Here is a 23,652-nt window from a genome sequence, read left to right as displayed (position 1 = left end):
CAGCCGGCAGGCCTTGGCAGGAGAGGGAGAGCCGGTGTGCACAGGTGGCAAATGCAAAGCGCATGGGTTTTCGGGTCACGAGACATTTGAGTTCAAGTTTAGATTTTACCACATTTTGGCTGAGCGACTTTGAAGAAGGCTTGATTTCTCTTTTAAAGTTCAAATGAGGGGAGAGAAAACTTTTTAAATTAAAAAGTAACAGCACGGAGTTAGCCAGGTCAGTGGTTAAGCCCCTTTGCATCTAGGAGCCATTAAACAGTAGCACTTTGCGTAATGGTCAACAGCACAAGCTCTGGACCCAACAGATTGTGCTGGAACAAAAACCGCCATTTCCTAGAGGTGTGATCTCAGCCAGGGTAAGTAAACCCCTCTGTGCCCAATTAGCCTTATGTGTAAAACAGAGATAACCGAAGTACCCACTTTATAGGGTTATTATGAAGATTAAGTGAGTTAATGTATGTAAAAGAGCTTAAAATCATGTTCAAAGAATTAGTTGCTTTATTACTGTTGGTGGTGGAACTGTTATCATTAATCTCTGATGCTCAATGTCAAACAGAGATCAGGAGGTTACCAACCACTAGTAAGTATTTGTTGTACCAGGAATCTAGAAAAAAAGGAGGGGGTGGCATGCGGAGACAGGCAGCTAAATCTACAGGAGGGTTTTAATTATACAAGCTACTAATATGGCTCCATGATTTCACAGCAAAAGTATGTGACAATGATCCAGTGAAGTTTTCTGCTGCCATAACTAACAAAGTAACATAGCTCTTTCTCCCTTGCTTAAAAGCCAAAACCCCCCAAACACACTGCAATTTGTTCTATAAAGAATACCTTGTGATATATTCAGTAGGATTATATTTGGTCCTTACGATAACACGATTTGTTAGAAATTATTTTGCAATATGGTAGGTAAGGACCCTACCTAAAGGAGTGCCAACACTGGAGTACCAAAAGACGTTACAAAATATCCTTACTTGTTATTAACATACACAGAACACAAGTTAGCAGGAGGACACAGGCCCTTTGAGCTCTGAATGTAACTAATCCATCCTCACTCCTGACTTCTCAAACCACATTCAGGACTTGTTGCATAGTTTTACAGAAATTAATTTAGAGATTAGAAGTCGGGACTAAAATCTTGACCAAAATGTGAGAACACAAAGATCAGAAATGTGCTTTTTAAGAAAAGCATTTTTAAGACCATGGTTTAATTTTTTTTTTTTTTTTTTAAGTTTGGTAACTATAACCAAAGGGTAATGTGCCAAACAGATCATACTGCTTTCTAACTTCATGTCAGCATTCTGTTTGAGCTAAAACCCGGGATATATTCTGAGGTTCTGTTAACAAATAATGTGTACTGAAAGCAACAGATCAGCGTTAGGAATTTTAAAACTTACAAGTGTGTCTGGCCAGTGAGTAGTTGGATCCGCCACTAGTCAAGCCAAATCCCTCAGGAATCTGGCTAGAGCTTCGCGGTCTGGTCAACAATTTGGGAGGTTCAATTTCAGCACCAAATTCAGCTCCTATGACTCCTAGTAAAACAATAGCAGTAGCTTGCTTCCGTCTTTCCTCATAAGATGTGGAAATCTTTTTCATTTGTGGGATACTTGATAAGCAACCTGAAAACCCAAACAGAAGTTAAAACACTATCAATACACAAAGACATATAATTAAAAAAAAATTCAAGATTACTCTTCCAAGAAAGAACAGTCTCTTTACAAATGGCACTGAGATGTCTGGTTATCCACATGCTAAAGAATGGATCTGGGTTTCCATTTCTCTCTATACAAAAAAATCAATTAAAAAAAAATCAACTCAAAATAGGTTCACAGTACTAAATATAAGAGCTAAAGTAAGAGAACTTGAAGAAGAATATAGATATACCTTTATGATCTGGGGGTAGGCAATGCTTTCTTAGATATGATACCAAAAGCACAATTTTAAAAACTTCTTTAATTGGACTTCACCAGTATTACAAACCTTTGCACTTAAGACGACAAAATCAACTGAGTAAAAAGACAACACACAGACTGAGAGAAAACACTGTCAATCAGATATCTATAAAAGATTTTATCTAGAATATATGAGAAACTCTTACATCTCAATAATAAAAAAGTACAACTTTTAAAATGGGTACACAAATGGGATAGATATTTCTCCAAAGATATATAAAGGGCCAGGATGCATATCAAAGAAGCTTAATATCACTGGTCATTAGGAAAATGCAAGTCAAAACCACGAGGAGATATCACTTCACATCCACTAGAAGGGCTGTGATAAAAAGGATTAAAAAATGTGCTGTCGAGTATGGACGGAAAATGAGTATGCATTGCAGGTGGAAATGTAAAAAGGTTCGACTACTTTAGAAAATAGTTTGGCAGTTACTTGTCCAGTTTGGCTTTCTATTTCCTCTTGAGTCATTTCTGATAGCTTGTGGTTTTAAAGGAATTATCTATCTAACTTAAGTTTTTAAATTTATTAAAGTCATTTACAGTACTATCATGAAAATACTTCAGTTATATCATTGCTATGGATCCATTTAAATATTATTTGTGCCTTCTCTAATATTACTTTTCATGCCTTTCTTGATCAGTATTGCTAGAAATTTATATTTTACCAGACTTTCAAAAAATATTTCAGTGTTGATCTTATTATTTCGTTTCTTTCTATTTCACCAACTTCTGTTGTTATTTTTACTATTTCTCCTACTGTATGTTTTCTCTCTGTTCTCTTTGTTTCTAGGTTCTTTTTTAAGTAAACTCTATGCCCAACGTGGGGCTTGAACTCACAACCCCAAGATCAAGAGTGGCATGCTCTACCAACTGAGCCAGCCAGGAGCCTTTCTTTTGTTTCTAGGTTCTTAGGGTAAACACAACTCACTTATTTCCACAATCTTTTATTACAGTTAACAATGCCAGTCACAGAGTTAATATCTATTCTTCTTCTCCTTTAATAACAACTTTGATTTGAACTGAGTAGTAACCTACTCACATCCTTTCAGGGTCCTTTCAAGAACTGACAAAGCCATAGCCTCACTCCTGGCTTTAAGCTGTACTCATGATATATTTTAAGTCCTCTTTAGCTCACAGGAGCCAAAAGCCCGCTTCTGGGAAGTAGCTAAGGGTATTAGCCCAGATCACTTCTATTTTATTACTTGTCCACAAGGGTATCTATCTTTCTGGAGACTAGTTATGTCTCTTTGGTTTGCTGTTTGTATATTTTATCTCTCACAGCTATATATTTGGTACAGAGAAATTTAAAAAGTGAACTTCTGGAGACATCTTCATTGGAGGTCAGCCTTCTACTCTCTCTAGTCATCCATCCAGCCCCTTTTAATACTTCACTCTCTATATTACTTAAATCAATATAGAAAAGGGCCCTCAGAGCTCAGAACGCTAAGAAATTAGCAGCAGGGACCTCTGACTGCTTTTAGATATTTTATTTTGTCTCTTCATTTACTCTGTCATTCTATGCTAAATGAAGGTAAGGCAAGGGAATGACAACGGGAGAGGCTAAAGGGGTACCAAATCAAGACAGACTTGTGCATGGCAAGCTGAAGACTTTTAACTTTTGTTTAATGGAAAGCTATTGGAACAATTTTGCATTAGCAAAATAGTGATATTAGATTTATTCACTGTTAGAAAGACCGTGAGAGTGGCGATAGAAAGGTAGATTACGAGGTAAAACAAGACTGGTGTCCAGTAGAACTAAAAGAAGACTCATGCGACGATCAGGTGAAAAACAGGAAAGCTATTGGAACAATTTTGCATTAGCAAAATAGTGATATTAGATTTATTCACTGTTAGAAAGACCGTGAGAGTGGCGATAGAAAGGTAGATTACGAGGTAAAACAAGACTGGTGTCCAGTAGAACTAAAAGAAGACTCATGTGACGATCAGGTGAAAAACAGTACCAGTGGTGGTAGAAATCCATTCATTCCATCAGTTACTCAGTCATTCAACATATAAGAATCGAAGGTCTGATGTATTCATGGTATTATACTGGAAGTGAACAGGGATGAGAAAAGCAAAATCCCTGCCCTCTTTGAACTTAAAGGCTACTAAATAAGAATTAGAAATAGGTTACAGAATCAATGAGAACACTATGAACTGAGAGAACAGTCTGTGTAAGAACCTCAAGCATGAAGTAATTTGTTGACTTCCAACTCAAAGAGAGGTAATCAGGTTGGAAGCCTAAGAGCCAAGAGAAAGATAGAAAACAGGCAAAAGAGGCAGGCACGGGCTAGACCACAGATGGCACCATAGACCATATTCACATTTCAACCTTTATCCTATAAAAAGTGGGAAGATACTCAAGGTAAGATTTAAGCCACAGAATAACATAATTAGATTTAGGGGATTAGAAGGATATTGTAGAAACCAAAGTGAGATTACGATTGGTTTGGTCTTGGGGCACCTGGGTGGCTCAGTCACTTGAGCATCAGACTTTGGCTCAGGTCATAATCTCAAGGTTCGTGGGTTCAAGCCCTGTGTCGACAGCATGGAGCCTGCTCGGGATTCTCTGTCTCCCTCTTTCTCACTGCCAGCCCCTACCCCACCCCATGCATGCTGTCCCTCTCTAAAAAATAAAATGTTAAGAAAAAATTTTTAAAAAGATTGGTTTGGTCTTTGGGAAGTTGATAGAAACACTGCAAACTTTAGATGTCATGCCTTACGTTCTTTTAAGAATCTAAATTAACTAAAATAATTATCAAAATTAACCAAAAAAATTAAAACAAAAAGTAACAAATTTAGTCAAAAATAGTAAAAATTTAAGCAAAAATTAACTAAAACAAAAGTAAAACAAAGAAATCCTTTTAAGATAAGTAGATATGGCTTCTCCAGAAGCTTAATAAAAAGAAACAAAACACCTAGGGCACAAAGCTTTTAAGTTGAAATTTTAAATTGCATTTATTTAACTGTGCTCAAAGGCAGAATAGAAGTGGGCAAGCAGACCTGGGTGAGGCTAAGAAAAGGAAATGGTAGGATATTACAAAGAATTTAGTAGTTAGAAAGGAGTAATTCCATAAGAGAGTGGCATGAAAGTACTTACAAAAAAAAACAAAAAACAAAAAAAAAAACACTAAGAAAACTAAAATGGAAACATCAAAGAGTGGTTACTATTTATTTGGAAAATAAAAGTTTGGTACAATGGAGTACCAAAAAAAAAGATTTGTGGTTGCCACTATAGTCTCTAAGATTCTGCATGTCACAGCTTAATGTTTAAAAAAAGGAGGTGTTTGGGTGGCTCAGTGGGTTAAGTTTCTGACTTCAGCTCAGGTTATGATCTCAGGGATCATGTGTTTGAGCCCCACACTGGGCTCTGGGCTCGCAGCTCTCAGCACAGAGCCTGCTTCAGATCCTCTGTCTCCCTCTCTCTCTCTGCCCCTCCCCTGCACATTCTCTCTCTCTCTCTCTCTCTCTCTCTCTCTCTCTCTCTCTGTCAAAAATAAACATTAAAAAAAAGATAGTTCTGAGAATTTGTTATCAGTTGTCATGTAGTATACAGAAAGACAAAATCCAGTATGAGTCCACAGAGAATACACTGATCTTTAAAAATATTCTAAATCTTCTATATAAAATTTTAGTTATTCATCTCCCTAATTCATTTTTTATAGTATAGTTAAGGATATTCCTCCAATGTTATAAAATTACTCCGTCACTTCTAAAGTCATAAATATTTCATGAATTCACATTTCTTATAAAAAGCCTCAATTAAAATGTTCAAAAATATTTAAGTAACATTCAGAAATATCTTCTGATACCATTCTACGTAACTCTCTCCATGTTTTTTTCCGAGTTTATTAAAGGTACAGAAACATTAGTAAGAGTGTTAATGTGTACGTGCAATCAGCGATTCCAAGTATGCCACTGGTCTGTCATAGTTGTAATAACTGAAGTGGGGGAAAAACCTAAAAGGTTAGCCATACGAAGAAGAAACAAAATCAATAACCACTGCCTCTGTGTTTAGGAGGATGAAAATGAACCCAAATTCTAGAGAAAGTGATATGTAACAGTTTGATCACCTAGGTATCAGAACGTGCATTTAAAGCCAACTTTATTTGAGTACAGGGACAGACATGGGAGTAAGAGCTCTGTGCAACTGCATCTAGATGCGTGTAGTGTGTATTTCACTATTTCCATAGCAGTCTTGAAACAGGAAGCAAATGAAGCTCCCCTCCCCCCACGACTCAGCAAGAGCATGCTCCATAACAATAGTTCAAAGGAAAGCTCTATTCTGCAGTTGCACTGATTGTTCTGTCAGCTGACCTCTGCAGAAGGGAATTGCTAACCGCTGCCTTGCTCCTTAGCTGACAAATGAATGATCGCAGCTCCATCTATTTTCACTATGGCTGCCTCTAGCCCAGGTGCTCAGACAGAGAGCCCGGTGTGACATCTTAGATCAAGATGAATTGGCACAAACTCCTGATCCAAGATTGTTTTATACCATTTAATTTAGTTTCTTCCCCTGCTTGGATGAGCACAGCTCTGGTTATGGATTTCTATTCTAATGTACTGAAGCAGGCCCTGAAAGAAGCCAATGAAGCAGCTGCTGGAGCAGGGGACTGCAGGGATACTGATCAATAGGCAAGGCATTGACCCCAGCCGTTCAGCCTCTGCAACGGCCACTGCTTGAAGGGGGAAGGGGGGCGGGGGGCAGAAGCACACATGGGCTGCTTCCAGTAGGAAATTAAACAACAGGGGCATTTGGAGAGCTCCGCCTCTAGCCCTGGTCCCCCACCTTCCCTCTGTTCCTTTTGTTTAATTACCTCAATCTTGTCTTAACTCCCACTTCTCGGGAAGGAATTAAGACTTTAGGGAAGTTTTAACAATGTACGTTAAAACAGCCATTTGTAAATTTTATCCTGAAGCTAATAGAAAGAATCATAACAGGTGCTCTCTGCTAAGTGGCCAAAATATGAAATCTTAATTAGCTGTCAAGTATATCACTTGGTGTAATTTAAAGTTCAGCATCTGCACAGGCTCATAAGAACACTGTCCAACTGGTTATTAATACTACTGATGCTGAAATTCTATGCTATCTAATTTTTGTCAGTATCCAGGTCTGAACACATCATAGCTCTTTGTTAACAAGGAGTAAGAGGAAGAAAAGGGATCCCCTAAAAGAGACACTGACTGATTAGTGACTGTATTAAGTACGGCGGCCCATCCCTACTACTATTCCAACAGTAACATACCCCAATTTCTGATTCTTTAATTTTTTAGATTTGAAGACATTTAAAATTATTGGCTTTGCCTGGGTTTGCTCTTAAATAATACAAGACAATATGCAATTAGCTGAAATGTTTTCCTATAAGTGATAATCAAATGGGAGATTTTGAAATATTAAAAGTAAAATAATTCTATAAAAGTAGACCTTCCTACAGTTTCATTTGTCTCATGAAAATTTGGTATTTTTTCACAGAGACATGCCTCCATTTAATCATGCTAAAGGGTGACATGGAGATCCATTTTCTTGACAGGACGGTTGATCACCCTATCACAGTAAGAAAATTAATACCTTCGACTGGCCCTGTGTGGAAAACAGAAGCTGCATGCAGTGGGAAAGGACATAAATGTTCTACATTTTAAGTTGCAAACAGAATAGTTGTTCTGTGCAAAAATAATATGTTTCTTCATTATTGGGTTACTTTAAACAAAATATGAGCCTTTGATTTTATTAAAACAACCGTTTAATTCATACGGTGTTCCTCAAAAGTACATAATTGTCTTTAGATTTAGCATAATTGACTCTAGATTTACGCGAACAGGAGTAAACACTTTACTTACAGCTTAACTAGAACACAGGTAAAATATTTGAGAAGTTTAAGCTATTTAAAGGGCTGTGAGATATTGATTACCTCATTTAAAAAGCAGTCAGAGAGTGCAACCAAGAGGTCAAGATAAATTTACCAGTTTGAAGCACTTTACTAAATAACTCTAAAGATCATGTTAATTGGCTTTGTGCAGTTCCAGGGTAAAATTAATTTTATCCTAGCTTACAATAAAAGGATTAAAAGACATATTAAGTTCTTCAGTTTTAACTGGAATAGGAATCAATGGATTTGAATTAGGGTGAACAGCGGTTTTACGAGACGAAGTGCCAGCCGATCCTTCATATCTGCTATTAGCCCTCTATTGATGGGGCTCTGTTATTGTATTAGGTATTAAGCCTCGGATAAGACGATACTACCCGTTTACTACTCTGAGAATACAGTCTAAGAACTGTGAGAATTGACCCGGAAAAACTGTTCTCCAAAATTTAATTCTTTGTTTAGGATCGAGCATCAGAATGCTTTCCACAGACGACTGACATATGTTTGATATTTAAAATTCTAGTCAAAATTAATGACGTAATGTGGTTGAATTCAATCGTAATTCACTTCAAGACCATAATTATCCTTAAAACTATATCACAAACATATCTTTAAGGTTTTTTAAAACAGAACGTTGCATTCGGATTGGTTTAGCTCACTAATTTTACGTCAGAAATTTCTCTGGCACATGACAGTGTCCAGGTGACATTTGCAATGACATCAATGTTTTCTGAATTTGGTATAAATTTCAATATACTCTAAAACATCCCTTTGGAAATTCAGAAACACCGATTTATTCATGATAAATGATGGCAATAAAATTTTAAATGTTTTTCTTTACCCTTTCCATATTTAATAAATTTTAGAATTGTACGTATAGAAAAATAAATTGCTTTTACTACATATTGCCTCAGAGAACCAAAAAAACTTGTATTTAGTAAGACTGCATACTAATAAATATCTGGGACTTTGTAGGATTCTATTTGAATGATCAGAAAAGAGTATGTTGCAAGATCTCACAGTGAAAACTAAATGGCATCATGTCAAGACTGTTTAATATACTAAGCTGGATTAAGCTAGAAAATAGTCTCTATCATGATCCCTTACACCTTTGTTTTATTTGCCATAAAGCATATTCAGTAATATCATGTTTTGATTAATTATTAAAGAACAAAGTAGTTTTAATAAAGTGAACTTTATTAATACTGGCGATCTTGAGAACAGAGAAACTCAGAATTAAGACGTGATTTACTATTTACCAAGTCTGCACATGGCTAGAATAGTCTTAGCATATGGATCAAATGTTAGTCAATTAAACTACAAAAGATTTCTATTTTCAGAGCAGCGAAATATTCTTCCAAATCTTCATTTTCATCTCATTTCTCTTTTCTCAATCCCAAGGATACTTTACATGTGATGTGGCATTATCAACTGATACTATGAAAAATCTATAAGATTGTATATTAAGATGAATTTAGTATGACAGTGAACTCTGTCCAATCAAAATATATTTTAAAACATGCCTTAACATAAACAGAAGAACCTAAAAGAAGCTAGGTCTTCAAAAGCAAGTTGAGTTCAAACTGTTTTTCAGGTGTCCTTTAAACAAAATAACTTCAACTTTCTCCTATTATCAAAATTGATAAATGTGGTTGCCTAATGGAATGTTATTTTTAAGATATGCCTTTTTAATCATTATATGGTGCTAATCAAATATGCTGACTTTACATACACATACACACATTAAGAATATATAATCATATGGGGACGCCCGGGCAGCTCAGTCAGTTAAGCGTCCCACTCTTGATTTCGGCTCAGGGCATGATCTCAGGGTTTGTGGGTCTGAGCCCCACGTTGGGCTCTGTGCTGACAGCACAGAACTGCCTGAGATTCTACCGCTCTCCCTCTCTCTCTGCCCCTCACTCATGCACACTCTCTCGCTCAAAATAAATATATAAACTTAAAAAAAGGAATATATAATTATATGCACATATATAATAGTATATAATAGTCTTAGTGTACCAAGACAGTAAAATTTAAATCTAAGTGAGCTAGAACTGGATTTTTGAGATTTTAAACATGTGTTGTCTATGTTTTAGAATCATAATGAGAACAGTGACCCTCAGTGGAGTCTCCACAGTGTAAACTGTTTCCACATATATTTGGCCCAGACATTTTCTACCACTACTTGCTACTTAGAGTTAAGACCAGTAAAGTACAATGCCACAGAGATAGCAACTTTGTAACAGTAATCTTCCAAATAAGCTTTGTTAACAACGGCCAGGGGTTGGGGAGGATGTTTAAAATAAGCAAAACTCTTTTCATATTAATTCATTTTAGAGCCAATTTGTTTTTAAAAGAATTTAAAAGGCTAGTCTTCTTCTAATTAGATTTCAGTTATACGTTATACCCCAATTCTTGGTCAAACACTATAAAGAATTTGTTAAACAGAAACACAAAAAGGCATAGATTGGTGACCATCCAATGTGTGAAAAAGGACTCTCAGACCTCACTCTCTTGGTGGTGAATGTGGGTTTCCTAAATTTACAAGGAGAATTAGTGGGTCTATACCATTGTAAATGTAATTAAGTTTCTTTCCTTCGGCCAAGTGCTTTTGTACGAATACTGCACATTATTTTCATTTGTTGGCACACCTCAGAGCACTGCAAATCCTGCCCATTTTACATAAGGCACACAAATGTCGATGATATGGAAAAAAAATTTAAATTGCAGATGGCTGGTGATATGGCCAACATGTGAATTTCGACCTGTGCGCCTGAAGTGAATAAAACAGACCAAGTTTTCTGAATCCTCCAGTCTACCTCCTTGGGAAAAAAAGATCAAAATGACAATCGTGGGGCACTTGAACATTTATTTCAAAATTTTCCCATTATTACCAAACCAGGTGTGTGCACATAGAATGCTTTGAGTATTCACCTCTCACCAACATATTTTAGTTATTCTGTGACCCATCTGTCAGTGTTTTCCTTATACCTACTGGGGGTGAGGGGTATAGATTTGCTCCCCAAATCTATGAGGCCTTCCCTGTTTGGGTTGCTTGTGCTGGTGTCCCCCCTCCTTTGAAAGCTGAAGTAAACAAACATGCTCTTCATTTGTATGCATGCACGATAGCCCCCTGCTGGAACACCACAGGTTCTGCAAATGCCTATCTCCTGTTGATGCTGAAGCCATTTTAAAATAATGCCTTTGCACATATATGTATTATGTGTGTGCATTTGACAAAATACATCATATCCATTCTCCTCAAAATCAGATAAAACACTCCAAAATGATTTTCTGTTTCAAAGGAAACTTAAAATAATCACTATCATGAGGGTATGCTGATCTATTGATTATTTTGATAATTAGAAACCGTAAGCTTTGAAAGCAACTTGTATTTTCAAGTAATTCTTGCAACAAATTTTTTATTCTTCATAGACAAATTCCACATCCTTTTCTCTATGATATGCATTATCTTATTTTCCCCCTTATTCTCTACCTAAACATCAACAAGTCAATTTGTTTTTACTTTTAGTGCAAATACTCTGTTTGAGAGAAAACAGAAATTCAAAAATTCCTAAGATCTATGATATCTATGTAGTCAGAAATCTTGTAGTAAATAACTACCAAGAATAATGTTCAAGTGTTGGTTCACTTTACCTCTCAAAGGTGAATCTGAGATAACATACCAAGTTTTAAAAGCTACAAACTAACATTAAGAACGTTATTAGCTTTTTCATGAAGAAAGATATATTTCAGAAATAGTGGTGAGAGGCTTGCAAAATTACAGAAATCTGAAAACATGGCAAATCATTCTCATAAATTCTCATACAGTTAATGTTCAGAAAAAGACACCTTCTACCAATGAGATACACCTATAAAAATACCGGAGTAGACATGACGTACTTATTTTAAAAATCAAATGAGACACATGAGGCTTAACATTTGGGGGACTGTTAGGATACATTCTATGACAATTTGACACCTGTACATTACAGCACAGTGAAAAATAAACTGTTATACCTGAGGTCACTGTTGTTCATAAAATAATAAACTATTACTTGGATACACTTAAAAACAATTTTCGCCTAGGTATTTATCTTTATCAACTCGGTGATACAAAACCAGATCAAAGGGGATAACTGCCTTGTTCTACCTTTGAGAAGTTAACAAGCACATCTGCTCATTTACAAGAAGTTTGTGGAGCATTCATTTTTCTGAGTTACTATACATTTGGTCACAATAATGAAACAATGCTTTTAATTAAAAGTTACCATTTTTAAAAGGTTAGCTTGCAATAAATTGGAGCATCTAAGGTATTTCTTGCCTTTATTTTTCTTAGATTATGTTATCTCGGATTTTGAAAAATGATCACCTTATTTCACATGTTATTTTTCATTCTGCTTTCTTCACTACAGGTGAGTTGTTAAGTAGAAATAATGGAGCATAGTCAGGGGTAGCATAATTCCAATATCTTGGAAATTAATGGCCAGACCTTTGAAGTAACAGCCGATCTGGGAAAAGGTGTGGTGGTTAAGCCCGAAACAAAGTTTTATAGCTAAGATTTTAATAACCAAGTTGACAACAAGCAGAAATACATAAGATCTATCCTTTATATGCATCCTGTGAGCTATTGAAAACTTGATAGAGGTTAACATATGGTACAATTCCTAAAAACTAAACAAATAAAAAAAATTTTAAGGAAAAATATTTTTTAATTTAAAAGGGAAATAGAATGAGAAAAGAAATAAGGAGAAGAAATTTAAAGGGGAAATAAAAAGGTCATAGACAACTTTGACTTGTAATTTATTAATCACATTAATAGACGACCAAGAAAGTACATTAACAGATGACCAAGAAAGTAAAGCTTTGAAAAAGAAAAACAAATAAGTAAAAGTAAACTAAGCATTTGTACTAAAAGTCTAAAAGCCACTGACGAAACAAACCACAGCCTCAAGCCATTAAGGATACACGCATTATTAGCCTAGAACCTATAGAAAAAGTAGCCCATCTATATAGTCTAAGGAATATGCACATATGTAAAAGACATTTTAGTTCATTTTTCAAGGAGATTTCTAAGTAGCTCCAGAGAACTTAAAAGACAGAAATCTTGAATTTATTAGATAGCTAAACAGGATTTCCGTTTCTGATCTTGTCACATGTTCATGCTGTTATCATTTTTAAGCCACATGTAGAGAGACGAATTATGTGCCTTTAAAATTATTATACACGGGTGGCGCCTGGGTAGCATCCGACTTCACTCACGCCATGATCTCACGATCCGTGGTGGGTTTGAGCCCCACATTGGGCTCTGTGCTGACAGCTCAGAGCCTGGAGCCTGCTTTGGATTCTGTGTCTCCCTCTCTCTCTGCCCCTCCCCCTCTCGTGCTCTGTCTCTCTTTCTCAAAAATAAATAAACATTAAAAAATTTTTTTTAAATAGATGTAATTATAATAGATGGTTTTAAAATTATTTTACATTTCCTCATCTTATGTGGATAACCAGTCTATCAAATTGACTGCAGTTGTTGCTTAGCAAATTTCTTTTTCCCAGACCTTTTTTTTGTTTATATGATTTCTTCTCAAATAAGCATACACATACGGATATTAAAATTTACTAATATTCTCTTTCATGTGACTATTTCATATGATTTCCTATTAATTAGTTAATTCCATTTATAACTTGAATCTGAGTTGCCTATCTTGTACATATCAAATTGAAACAGTCCTTGAGCCTTGAATTTTTGCATAGCCCTTCCGGTGTTTAAAAAAAGCAAAGTACATACACCTAGAGATACTGGAATTCAGTCATCGATTTGTTACTACTCTGGATTTGGAAAAGCTACTATTCTTGAGATGAACACTAAGAGAAAAATTTAATATTTTAACCTACATATGTATGTAGTCAGATACTCTGGTTTGTAAGATGTCCCACTATTTTCAAAGACTGGTTTTTAAAAAATCTACATGATAAACACATAACGCTACATGATAAATGCTACATGATAAACACATAATCATTTCCTCCAAATTCTGCCTGAGTAGCTCCAATCATTATTACTCAGGAATGGTGAAGAGATAGTTTTATAGTCTTCTCATCTTAATTCATCTTTTATTAAGACTAGAGAGCTACTTTCCTATGTAAAAACCTAGAAAATGAATGAGTATTGATGAAAAATGGACACATACATCCAGGCTGGTTCTTATTTCACTCAACCACTCTGGGACTTTTTGGCAGAAAAAAAGGGAAAATAAAGTCAAGACACGGTAACAGTTACCGAGAACCCCTGCCACCACTGCCCCCGCAAGCCCACCGGTGTCAGGGTCACGACATGGCATGGGAGGGCTGAACACAGGCAGATGCAAACTATCCTAAGCAAGAATTTAACACGTGCTTATAATTTTGCTCAAAAAGCTTTCTCTTATTAGCAAAAGAAAAAAAAAAACTGAATGATTTCTCCAATACTTTATCCAATGTTTTTGATTTCTACAAAACACTCACATAACAAGAAACGGTATTTACTTACGGTTAGAAAGAATGTCAAAGGTAAAACATTCCTCATTTAGAAAACAAAAAACAACAGAAAAACCTGAAGTCCATCTTTTAAATATAATCAGAATACCAGGTCCATACAATTCCATCTGCTTACTTAGGGTTCTTCACACACCTACTAATACTATACGTGTTATAATGACCTAATTATGTGCCCACTACAATCTCTCTCCAAACTCTTTCCAAAGAAAGATATACCATTAAGAATTTAAAAGGAGGGGAGAAGGAGGGGCGGAGGAGGGGTGCCTGGGTGGGTGGCTCGGTCAATTAAGCAGCAGACTCTTGATTTCAGCTCAGGTCAAAATCTCACGGTTTGCGAGATTGATCCCTATGTCGGGCTCTGTGCTGACAGCGCAGAGCCTGCTTGGGATTCTCTCTCCTTTTCTCTCTGCCCCTCTCCTGCTCACACGTATGTGCGTGCTCTCTCTCTCTCTCTCAATGTAAACAAACGTTTTTTAAAGAAAAGCATTTAAAGGGAAAAGCAAACAAATCAGAAATAAAGTGTGTAAAAAATATCTCCTAGGTCTAAGACTAGATGATTGTTAGTGGAGAATTTTGGAACTTTAGTGAAAAAAGGGATCATAGAACTCTTCTCACCAAACCAATATACATATTTTATAGATAAGGAAGATGAAGTAGTTTAAGTGTTCAAGTGACAAGGTGAAGGGCACAAAGAGAGTGGTCACTCATAGCGACGTCCCAGATGGATCCCTCGAATCTTCACTGGCCTGTGCATCAGTGTACGATGCATGGAAACTAGTTAATATTTGACACCTGCTCCAGGTTAAATCTTTATTAGGTATCTTCAAATCCTGTATAATTACAAATGCTTCTCAAAAGAATAGCAAGCAAATGGAATTTATAATTAGAAAAAGGTCTTAAAATAAGTTTTGGTCTCTAGTGCTTAATAATGTTACACATATTTTCTACTGGGGCTATCTAGAACAAATGTAAAAACCTGGTAGGAAATGTTCTATCAAGCATATGAAGTAACTAGCGTCAACTGGATTTTATATGGAATATATATATGAAATATTGAAATATACAAAAAAAATACAAAGTACTAAGCATAAACATTATTACCATCTAGAGACCAAATACTTAAATAAGATATTATCCAGCAGGATAATGAAATTGGCATGTCATCCACAGAAACATCAACAACTTCCATAGAAGAGAAATTCTTCTAAAATATGAAGACACCAAATAAAAATATAACTTTAAGTTTTAGTTACCCCTACATAAGCCTCACTACAAGTTAATTTCTACTATAAGCTCACATGCACAAAGGTTTTCCAAACTCACATACTGAACGCCAAATATTGTAAATAAATTCATGATCGCTTCCAAAGTTCACATCGTCATATCAGAGAATAGTTTAGAGTCACCATAAGGGTTAAGACAATCATTTTCTACTGCATACTAGTGCTATTCTAAGCCGATAGTGTGTTTAAATCCACACCAATGAAATCAATACAGCACTGTTCTATTCAAGGTGAGACCAAATAAACCTGTCTGAAGCTTTGAGAAATAGGCTTTGCAGTATACTTTGAGTGCTAAATGCCTTTCAGTCCAGAGATCTGTCATTAAATAATCATTAGCCATCATTCACTCTTCCTAAAAAGCTTAACATCTAAACTTGTTCAGCATCCACTAAAGCATTAGTATAGACTACCAAGTAAGTACTCATTAGCACTTAGGGATGTTTCAACCACTCTGTTTAACCGGGCATTGTCTTATCAAAAATACCCCCAAATATTAAGACATGTTTTCTACTAGTTTAGAGGGCAATTTTTACAAATGATTAGCAAAGAGGACATTAACCTAATGATCAGCCTCTTTTGGATTACATGGCATAACTCTCGGAGTTACAGTCAACTCTTTCCTGTCTGATCTATCCAAATAAGACCTGATGTCTTTCCTATCATTCAGCATCATATATAATTCAGCATCACATATAAGCCAAATAAAGTCAAGTTAATCACAATAGAGAATTCATGAGGAAGTAATCTTGGCTTTGATCCTGAATGTATTTTAAAATAATGCTTCTTTTATCAATGCTATTCATATCTCACTTTCAATGTATAATCATCTCAGCTGCTGAATATCTACTATAATGCACTGCGCATTATTTTAGATATCATTAAGTAGAGAGAGAAAGTTAAGATACATTTATCTTCTATTACCTAAAAGATTAAGTAAATAATAATGATCTGTATTTAGTAATGTTATTAGATCATATGCATAAAGTTGATGGTCAAGTAATTTTCTCTGAACTTATCAGAAATTAATTCTTGTATGCTATTACACTAATCCTCTCAATTTCAAGCTAACATTAATGAAAATGTCATTTCTGAAAGACATTAATTCATTCTTCATTTTTAAAAGCTCAAATAAAAATATATGACCAGATACTTAGGATCTCATCTATAGTTTTACAACTTACCACTTTCAATTTTAATATGGATTTCAACCTAAATGAGAGTCACAATATTATACGGGCATTTTACTGAACTGGATGACATTTGATATATTCCCAGGAATATTTACATAACTAAATACAAAATATAAGTATTCGTTTAGCTATTAGGTACTTTAAAATGCCAAATACACACTGTCTGAATACAAACTGTAATAATTAGAAACTTTTTAGTATTCTAATTATCAGTTCATTCGATCTATGGTGTTTTCACTTTTTTTTTTTTTTACCAATACCTCAACATAATGTTTCCATCGCTAAGATATGAACAAGTGTAATACTACTTGGATAATTTGGTAAATGTAATATCATAATATTATATTCCAATTATAAAACATTTCAAGGCTCAGAAATTAAAGAAGATAACGTAAAACCAAATCTCACCACAGATGGCCAAATTTTCCCTTACATGCTGCATTGGGACATACTTTTAATACACTATGGAATATAAAATGTACATTTCTTTTCACTGGGTAAGGTATATCAACAGTTCTACCAAACATTATCAAATGCAGATACTAAAAACAAAGTAACAGTCTACTAATTTTAAAAATGAGAAAGTTCTTGGGGAAGATGCAAGAAAAATAGTAAAACTAAAATTGATCTACTATGTAAAAGTATCATGTGCAAATAACAAGAGAAAAGGTAGGGGGGGGGGCGGATATCCAAAGTTAGCATGAATGTTGTGCATATAAATTAGTCACACTTTCCTAGAAGAGCCTTCAATCTCAAAAAAATTGAAAATAGTGTTTTGCAATAAATAAATAAAAATCCAAAGCCTTGCAATTATAGTAATTTTGCCAGAAAAATGCAGTATTTTAAAAAAATATATAAAGAATTTGCACTACTAAACTTGACTTTGACCTGGCCCTCCTTGAAACAGGTACATTCTTTCAGAACTTCAGGTAAATTCTCATTTTTTTCCATCTACAAAACAGGGCTGGCAAAGTCAGCAAGGCCTGACAAAATGCTTTCATGCCTTTCAGAATCTGCACGAAGAATCTCTTACTGCTAATCTCTGACTGACTGTGGAATCAATATTTCAACACACCATGCCATCTTTCCGAAATTTTAAGTCCTAAGTTTTGTTTTTTAATCACAATTGTTCAATTAGTTTAAAACAAAAGAGACTTAGTATCTTTATGATCGAATTCAGCCTCTTTGTTTTTAAAGGTAAAAATACAAAAAGGAATTTATTCGCCCTCTGTAACAATACAATTGTTTTGTATACACTAAACAACTACATTATGAAAAAGAAACAAAATGTTGTTTTCAAATAATTTGTGCCTTTAAAGATATGTTAGATTAACCATTAATACAAAAACATGATCAATAAAAGCAATTCATTCTTGACTCTCAAATCTCACTGGGTATAGGTGAAACTTCAATAAAACCAGTACTCCCCTGGATTTTACATTTTGAACCATGATTACTATTTTATTGAAAAGTATACAGGAGTAACACACTATTTTAAATTATAGTCATTTTGAAACTAAGTTGCAACTTATCCTGATTCTTTATGAATAGACTCGGTTCTTATTGGAAATCAATTGGGAGGCAGGTAAAATTAGATAGCCATGGTTACCAGAATATCAATAAGATGTAGCAATATCTAATCCTAAGTCTAATGCTAAAATAAAAAGATACTAAAATAAAAAAGGCATTTTCTGTAAGAAAATATTTAAGATGCAGAATATCTTTTTAATGCCATTATATAGAACCTGAAATACAAAATAACGAAAAAAATTATTTTCATTATTTCCATCAAAATTATCAAAATTAGATTTTACTTTATATGCTTCATCTGAATGCCCTAAAAACAAAAACAACTACGTTAAATTGTAAGGATATGAACTAGGCAATTTAAGCTTTATCACATTTCAAATATTTAATTAACATAGACAACATTAGGTAAATGAGAAAATTTAAAAAAAAATGTTATGAATCTGCCTTGCTGAATTTAAGATTTGACTGTATAAAATTGAGACAAGAAATATAAAATAGAGTTCATCACAAACATATTTACATATCACTGCACAAAGATCCAAAAAAGTCAAACATTACTTGTAAAATATCTTCAAAATACATTATGTGGTGAAACTTAACATTTTTATTAAAGCACTAAGAGATCAAAAGCTTCACATTAAAATATAAAGCCTACAGAGTTCCGATATATGTGAACATGATAAATGACAATTGTATAGTGCTTCTGAAAATTGTTTTAGTTTTGCCTCTGAATTTTTCATTATTTGTTAATGCGTATTGATATGCAAACTGTGTGGCACTTTCTATACAACTGAATCTACTAAGGCTTTTCTTTTTGAAAAAAGGCTTAACTATGAAATGTATAACATATATTAACATATTAATCATCCATCTCATTTATTTGGTAAACATCAATTTAAAAAAAAAAATACACATGCCTAAAAGGTATAATAATCACTGAAATATTTTTTGAATAAAAGTATTGAAAGAATCTGACAGTGTAGCTGTTAGTGTAATGTAATAGTTTACATTACACTTGAGGCTATTAAGCATGCATTCCTTATCCTAATTAAATGTTCAAAATGGCTAGATTTAATTTTCATAAGAGAGGCAAATCAATATCATGATACTTGTTTTTCTTACAATCTTTTTCAAAATCCCTAAACCTATATACTCTGCTTTCCTAGAACGCCAAATACAGAAAATCAGTAGCTTCTTGAAATATGCTACCCACAGTCCCGTTCAGAAATGAAAGGCCAATACTATATGGGGGGGTGGGGGGGTGGCGGGGAATGAAACCACAAGTAAGTAACAGAATTCCAGCAAGCCCCACTGTATCGTACAAGCTCAACACTGGACTGCTCTGCCGCTGGAGCAACCCCAGAGAGAGTTAACCTGGGGTGATAAAAGGCTTGACAAAGCAATTCTGACTGGGCAGCAATGCTAAGTTGTGGGCTAATACAGGAACAGGGGCCCAATCGCTGTCTTTCACCATGCACAATTTACACATGGCTTTATCAATAGCCCTAGTGCTGAATACAGAACACACTCTATTTGGCTTTCAGTCAATTAAGCTTTAAGCTGTCAGCAAACAAGACTTTTAAGTTAATTTTGAATCACCACGAATCAAGTTGAAGGTTGTGAAAGGGCGGCTCACATGCCGGCATGAAAAAAGGCAGTTTAATTGCCTCTGAATAGCTATTATATGCTGCAATTGGCCTATTGAATCTTAGATGATCTATTTATTTATCAAAGTGCAACCATCAAAGATGAGCGAAAGGGCGAATGAGAAGTGTACATTTCCTATTTTGCATAAGAAATTGGCGTGTTTGCAAAGGTATGAGGAATTCAAGTTTAAAACATTTTATTATTTAATGTAAAAATTTTATGAAATAGAAAATTAGCAACTCAAAGTAGGCAGCATCAAAAAAGAGCAAGTATATTTCTAGGAAAATAAAGATAAACTTTTCTAAAAAAAACACTTGTCATCACAAAATATTTTCATTTATTATTTGGTATAAAACTGGTGATTCAGAATGCAAATATTCCTTTAAACATGTTCATCAAATACAGAGAGCCAGAAGAACAATTATAAAATTGAACTGAGTCAGAAATTTTAAAACATCTTAAGTTAGAATACTTTAGATTGACTGCATTATTAATTGTATGAAGGGAAAGAACACCAAACGTTGTTGGAATAAAGATTATTTTAATTAGGATTAAGGGTTTCTCAAAATGACATAATCAAATGAAAAGATTATATTCCTGATACTGCATAACCTTTATTTTTAAGAAAGACTGTGGTTGACCACAATCCTAATCAGTTTTTTCCTGAAATTACTTTTTTTCAATTGCATGTACTCTGTTTATTATTATAGGGTTACTCAAGAGTGCTGGATACATATATTGATTTTTTTATTAGAAGAGAGCACTGAAGCATTAGGCCAAGGGGGGGAAATGCTCAGATTTTATAAACAGATGTAAACGTAGATCAAATTTAGGGATGGTAAAACTGAACCACTTTGTTTTGGCTGAAATGAGCTACAGTTCTTTTTACATGTTGGTAAATGTACTGAACCATGCATTCATGGTTGATTTACATAGTGAAATCACATGGAGATTAATGGTTATAAAGTATTAATGGTTTATAAGAATTTGTATGGAATATGAGCTAATTTTAGCATTCCCTCAAGGACAGTCACATATTCTTGGAAGCCCGGACCCATCACTCTGTATTTCCAGTCAGCAAAGGCAATGAATGGGTTTGGGGAGGAGTCCTGACTAACATCATTCCAGGAACCAACACACAGTCAGGGGCTGAAATTCAGCGCAAGTGTGGAAACCCTTTCTCCTTCTCTCTTCTCCAGTCCATTATTACACAATACCTTTTTGCATTTATAGTCACAAAATGTTTTATAATCATTCACTAGTTACTCCTAACAAAAATCGATGCTACTAAAACCATAAAGACGTTAATGTAGAAAATGCGTGTATGAATTCTATGAGCAGCAGGAGAAGGAAACGGATTAAGTGTAAGTGCCAGACTTCCCAAGGTAAAACAAAGTAGAAACCATGGAAGGGATACTCTTTCTCTTCATCATTATTAAGCATCGTAAAAAGACTTCTTTATGCTCAATGGTCCTGAATGTTCATTGTGCATCTCCTACTGTATTTTGTGTATTTTACATATCTATGTAAGACACAACACGTCCCAGCACTTTCATTTACTCCTACAAACATCCTCCCGTTCAACGTGAGAGGGGAGCACACAGAGAGCAAGACAGACAACGTTCCCTCCATTTTTGCACAGCTTACATGCAGGGAAGGAAGGCAAACACGCACACAAGTGGCTACAAATTGCGAAGTGTGATAACGTGAGAGACAAACAAGAGACTGACACAGAAAATAAGGCAGACAGCAATCCACCCTAGGCAGAGGGCTCAGAGATAAGGAAGCTAAGGCACCGTGCTGGGGGTGCTGGGGTCAGCTGCCCACGTCTCACAGCTGGGAAGTGATGGAGCCAGGGTGCGAACCAGTGTTTTTAACCACCGCCTTAAAGAATCAAGAAAAGATCCCCTTTCTTCAAAGATCTCCATCCACACTTCATCGGGAAGCGAAGATAAACTAACAAATAACTGAAACGCAAGAGAGAAAGCAATACTTGTCATCAAGCAAGGGCAACCGCTTATAAGAAAGGCACGGACATTCCGAGGGAGCGGACCCCAGCTGGAAGGATGGCATGTCTCCCAGAGGAGGTGCTTCTCAAGGCAGGTCCTCCAAATCCACTTGGATTTGATAAGAAGAAATGGGAGGCACATCAAAAGAATAAGAAACTATAACAGAAGTTGAGGCCATTCTCACACCCTCCTGCTAATGGTCTCCTCCTTTATCCTGCTCTATTTTCCCTTTATCCTGCTCTATTTTCTCCCATGCTGCCTATCATCTCCCCGCATACTATAAAATATTCTCACTTCTTATGTTTATTGAGCCCTGCCCCCCCCGTACCCACCTCTCCCTGCTAGAATATAAGCTGCATGAAGACAGGAATTGAAATTTGTCATTTTGTTCATGGATGTTGCTCAAGGGCCTAGAAGAGTGCCTGGCACATAGTTGCTTAATAAATATTTGCTGAATTAATGAAGCAGGCACACAAGCAGAACAGTTCCAGTCACACATGGGAAACCAGAACCAGTGTGCTTCTGGCCCAAGATAGACATCATGAAAGCATTAAGTGGGTACCTAAGCCTAGAATGTCAAGTAGTTTTAGAATACAGAGGCCCTGAATACAGGCTAAGGGAAATTACATTCTAAAAGCAATGAAAAGCCAGTGAAAATTTTTTAATCACATAGTGATTATTAGGAAGATCCATCTGGCAACTGAACATTTAAGACATCTGAGCTATGAGAGCCAACCGACACTAAGAAGCTACAAACTAGGGTAGTGGCAGTGAAAATGTAAAAGAAGAGATAGTAACACAGTGATAAAAACTGTGTTGTATCTCCCTGTTTAACAGAGCTAAGAGGCACAAGAGGGCAGAGAGTCAAACATAATTTTAAGGTTTCAAAACTGCACGAATGGTGTCATTAATAATAATAATAATAATAATAATAATAATAATAAAAAGCTCAGATTAAATATAACTGAGTTCAAACTATCTTATGGATATCCAGGCAAGCACCTGAAAACAAGAGTCTGGAGCCCAGGAGAGAGGTGGGGTGTGGAGAGAGAAGGCTGAGCACCGCTCCTGGTCAGGGGCTAACTCTGTGAGGCTGGCGGAGATTACCGAGAACAGAGACAGAGAAGCGGACTGAGCAGAGAACTCTGGGAAAAACCTAATTACTACTAAACTTTAGGAGACAGAAAAAGGAGGGTAGAGATGGGCTTGCTGGCCCATCCTTCACTCAGTGCTCCCAGTGGTAGTAGAATGACTTTTTGGATGGATGAGTCTAGGAGATGGAATTTGTCATGAGTAGCTCAGCCCCTTCCCCCCTCTTTGGGATACCTTGTAAAGAGAGGACATTCTGCTCTGCTCTCAAAGTCAGGAGTTTTATAGAAGCAGAAGCCCAAAGGGGAAAGGCAGAGGTTTTCCAGCATAGCCTGTGATGAATAATTAATTTCACTGTAAAATGTATTATGGAGGAACAAAGGGCCAAGAATAACCAAGACATTTCTTTTTTTTTTTATTTAAAAAAAAATTTTTTTTTTCAACGTTTATTTATTTTTGGGACAGAGAGAGACAGAGCATGAACGGGGGAGGGGCAGAGAGAGAGGGAGACACAGAATCGGAAACAGGCTCCAGGCTCTGAGCCATCAGCCCAG

The 23,652-nt window shown here is 35.6% G+C and overlaps 1 protein-coding gene across 9 annotated transcripts in view; it reads right to left on the bottom strand.

Moving 5' to 3' along the window:
* WDR7 (WD repeat domain 7) overlaps positions 1-23,652 on the bottom strand; it is a 358,314-nt gene that overhangs the window by 150,786 nt on the left and 183,876 nt on the right. For 7 of the 9 annotated variants that reach the window (XM_045457399.1, XM_045457394.1, XM_045457395.1 and 4 more), the window contains one exon: positions 1,398-1,619. The exons of the other annotated variants lie outside the window; for them this stretch is intronic. In XM_045457399.1, the coding sequence (XP_045313355.1) occupies positions 1,398-1,619 (222 nt within the window). The remainder of the gene's footprint in view (positions 1-1,397; positions 1,620-23,652) is intronic. 9 annotated transcript variants of the gene reach the window in all.

Source organism: Leopardus geoffroyi, chromosome D3 (genome assembly GCF_018350155.1).
Source record: "Leopardus geoffroyi isolate Oge1 chromosome D3, O.geoffroyi_Oge1_pat1.0, whole genome shotgun sequence".
In the NCBI taxonomy this organism is placed as follows: Eukaryota; Metazoa; Chordata; class Mammalia; order Carnivora; family Felidae; genus Leopardus; species Leopardus geoffroyi.
This window is presented reverse-complemented; position numbering and strand designations above follow the sequence as displayed.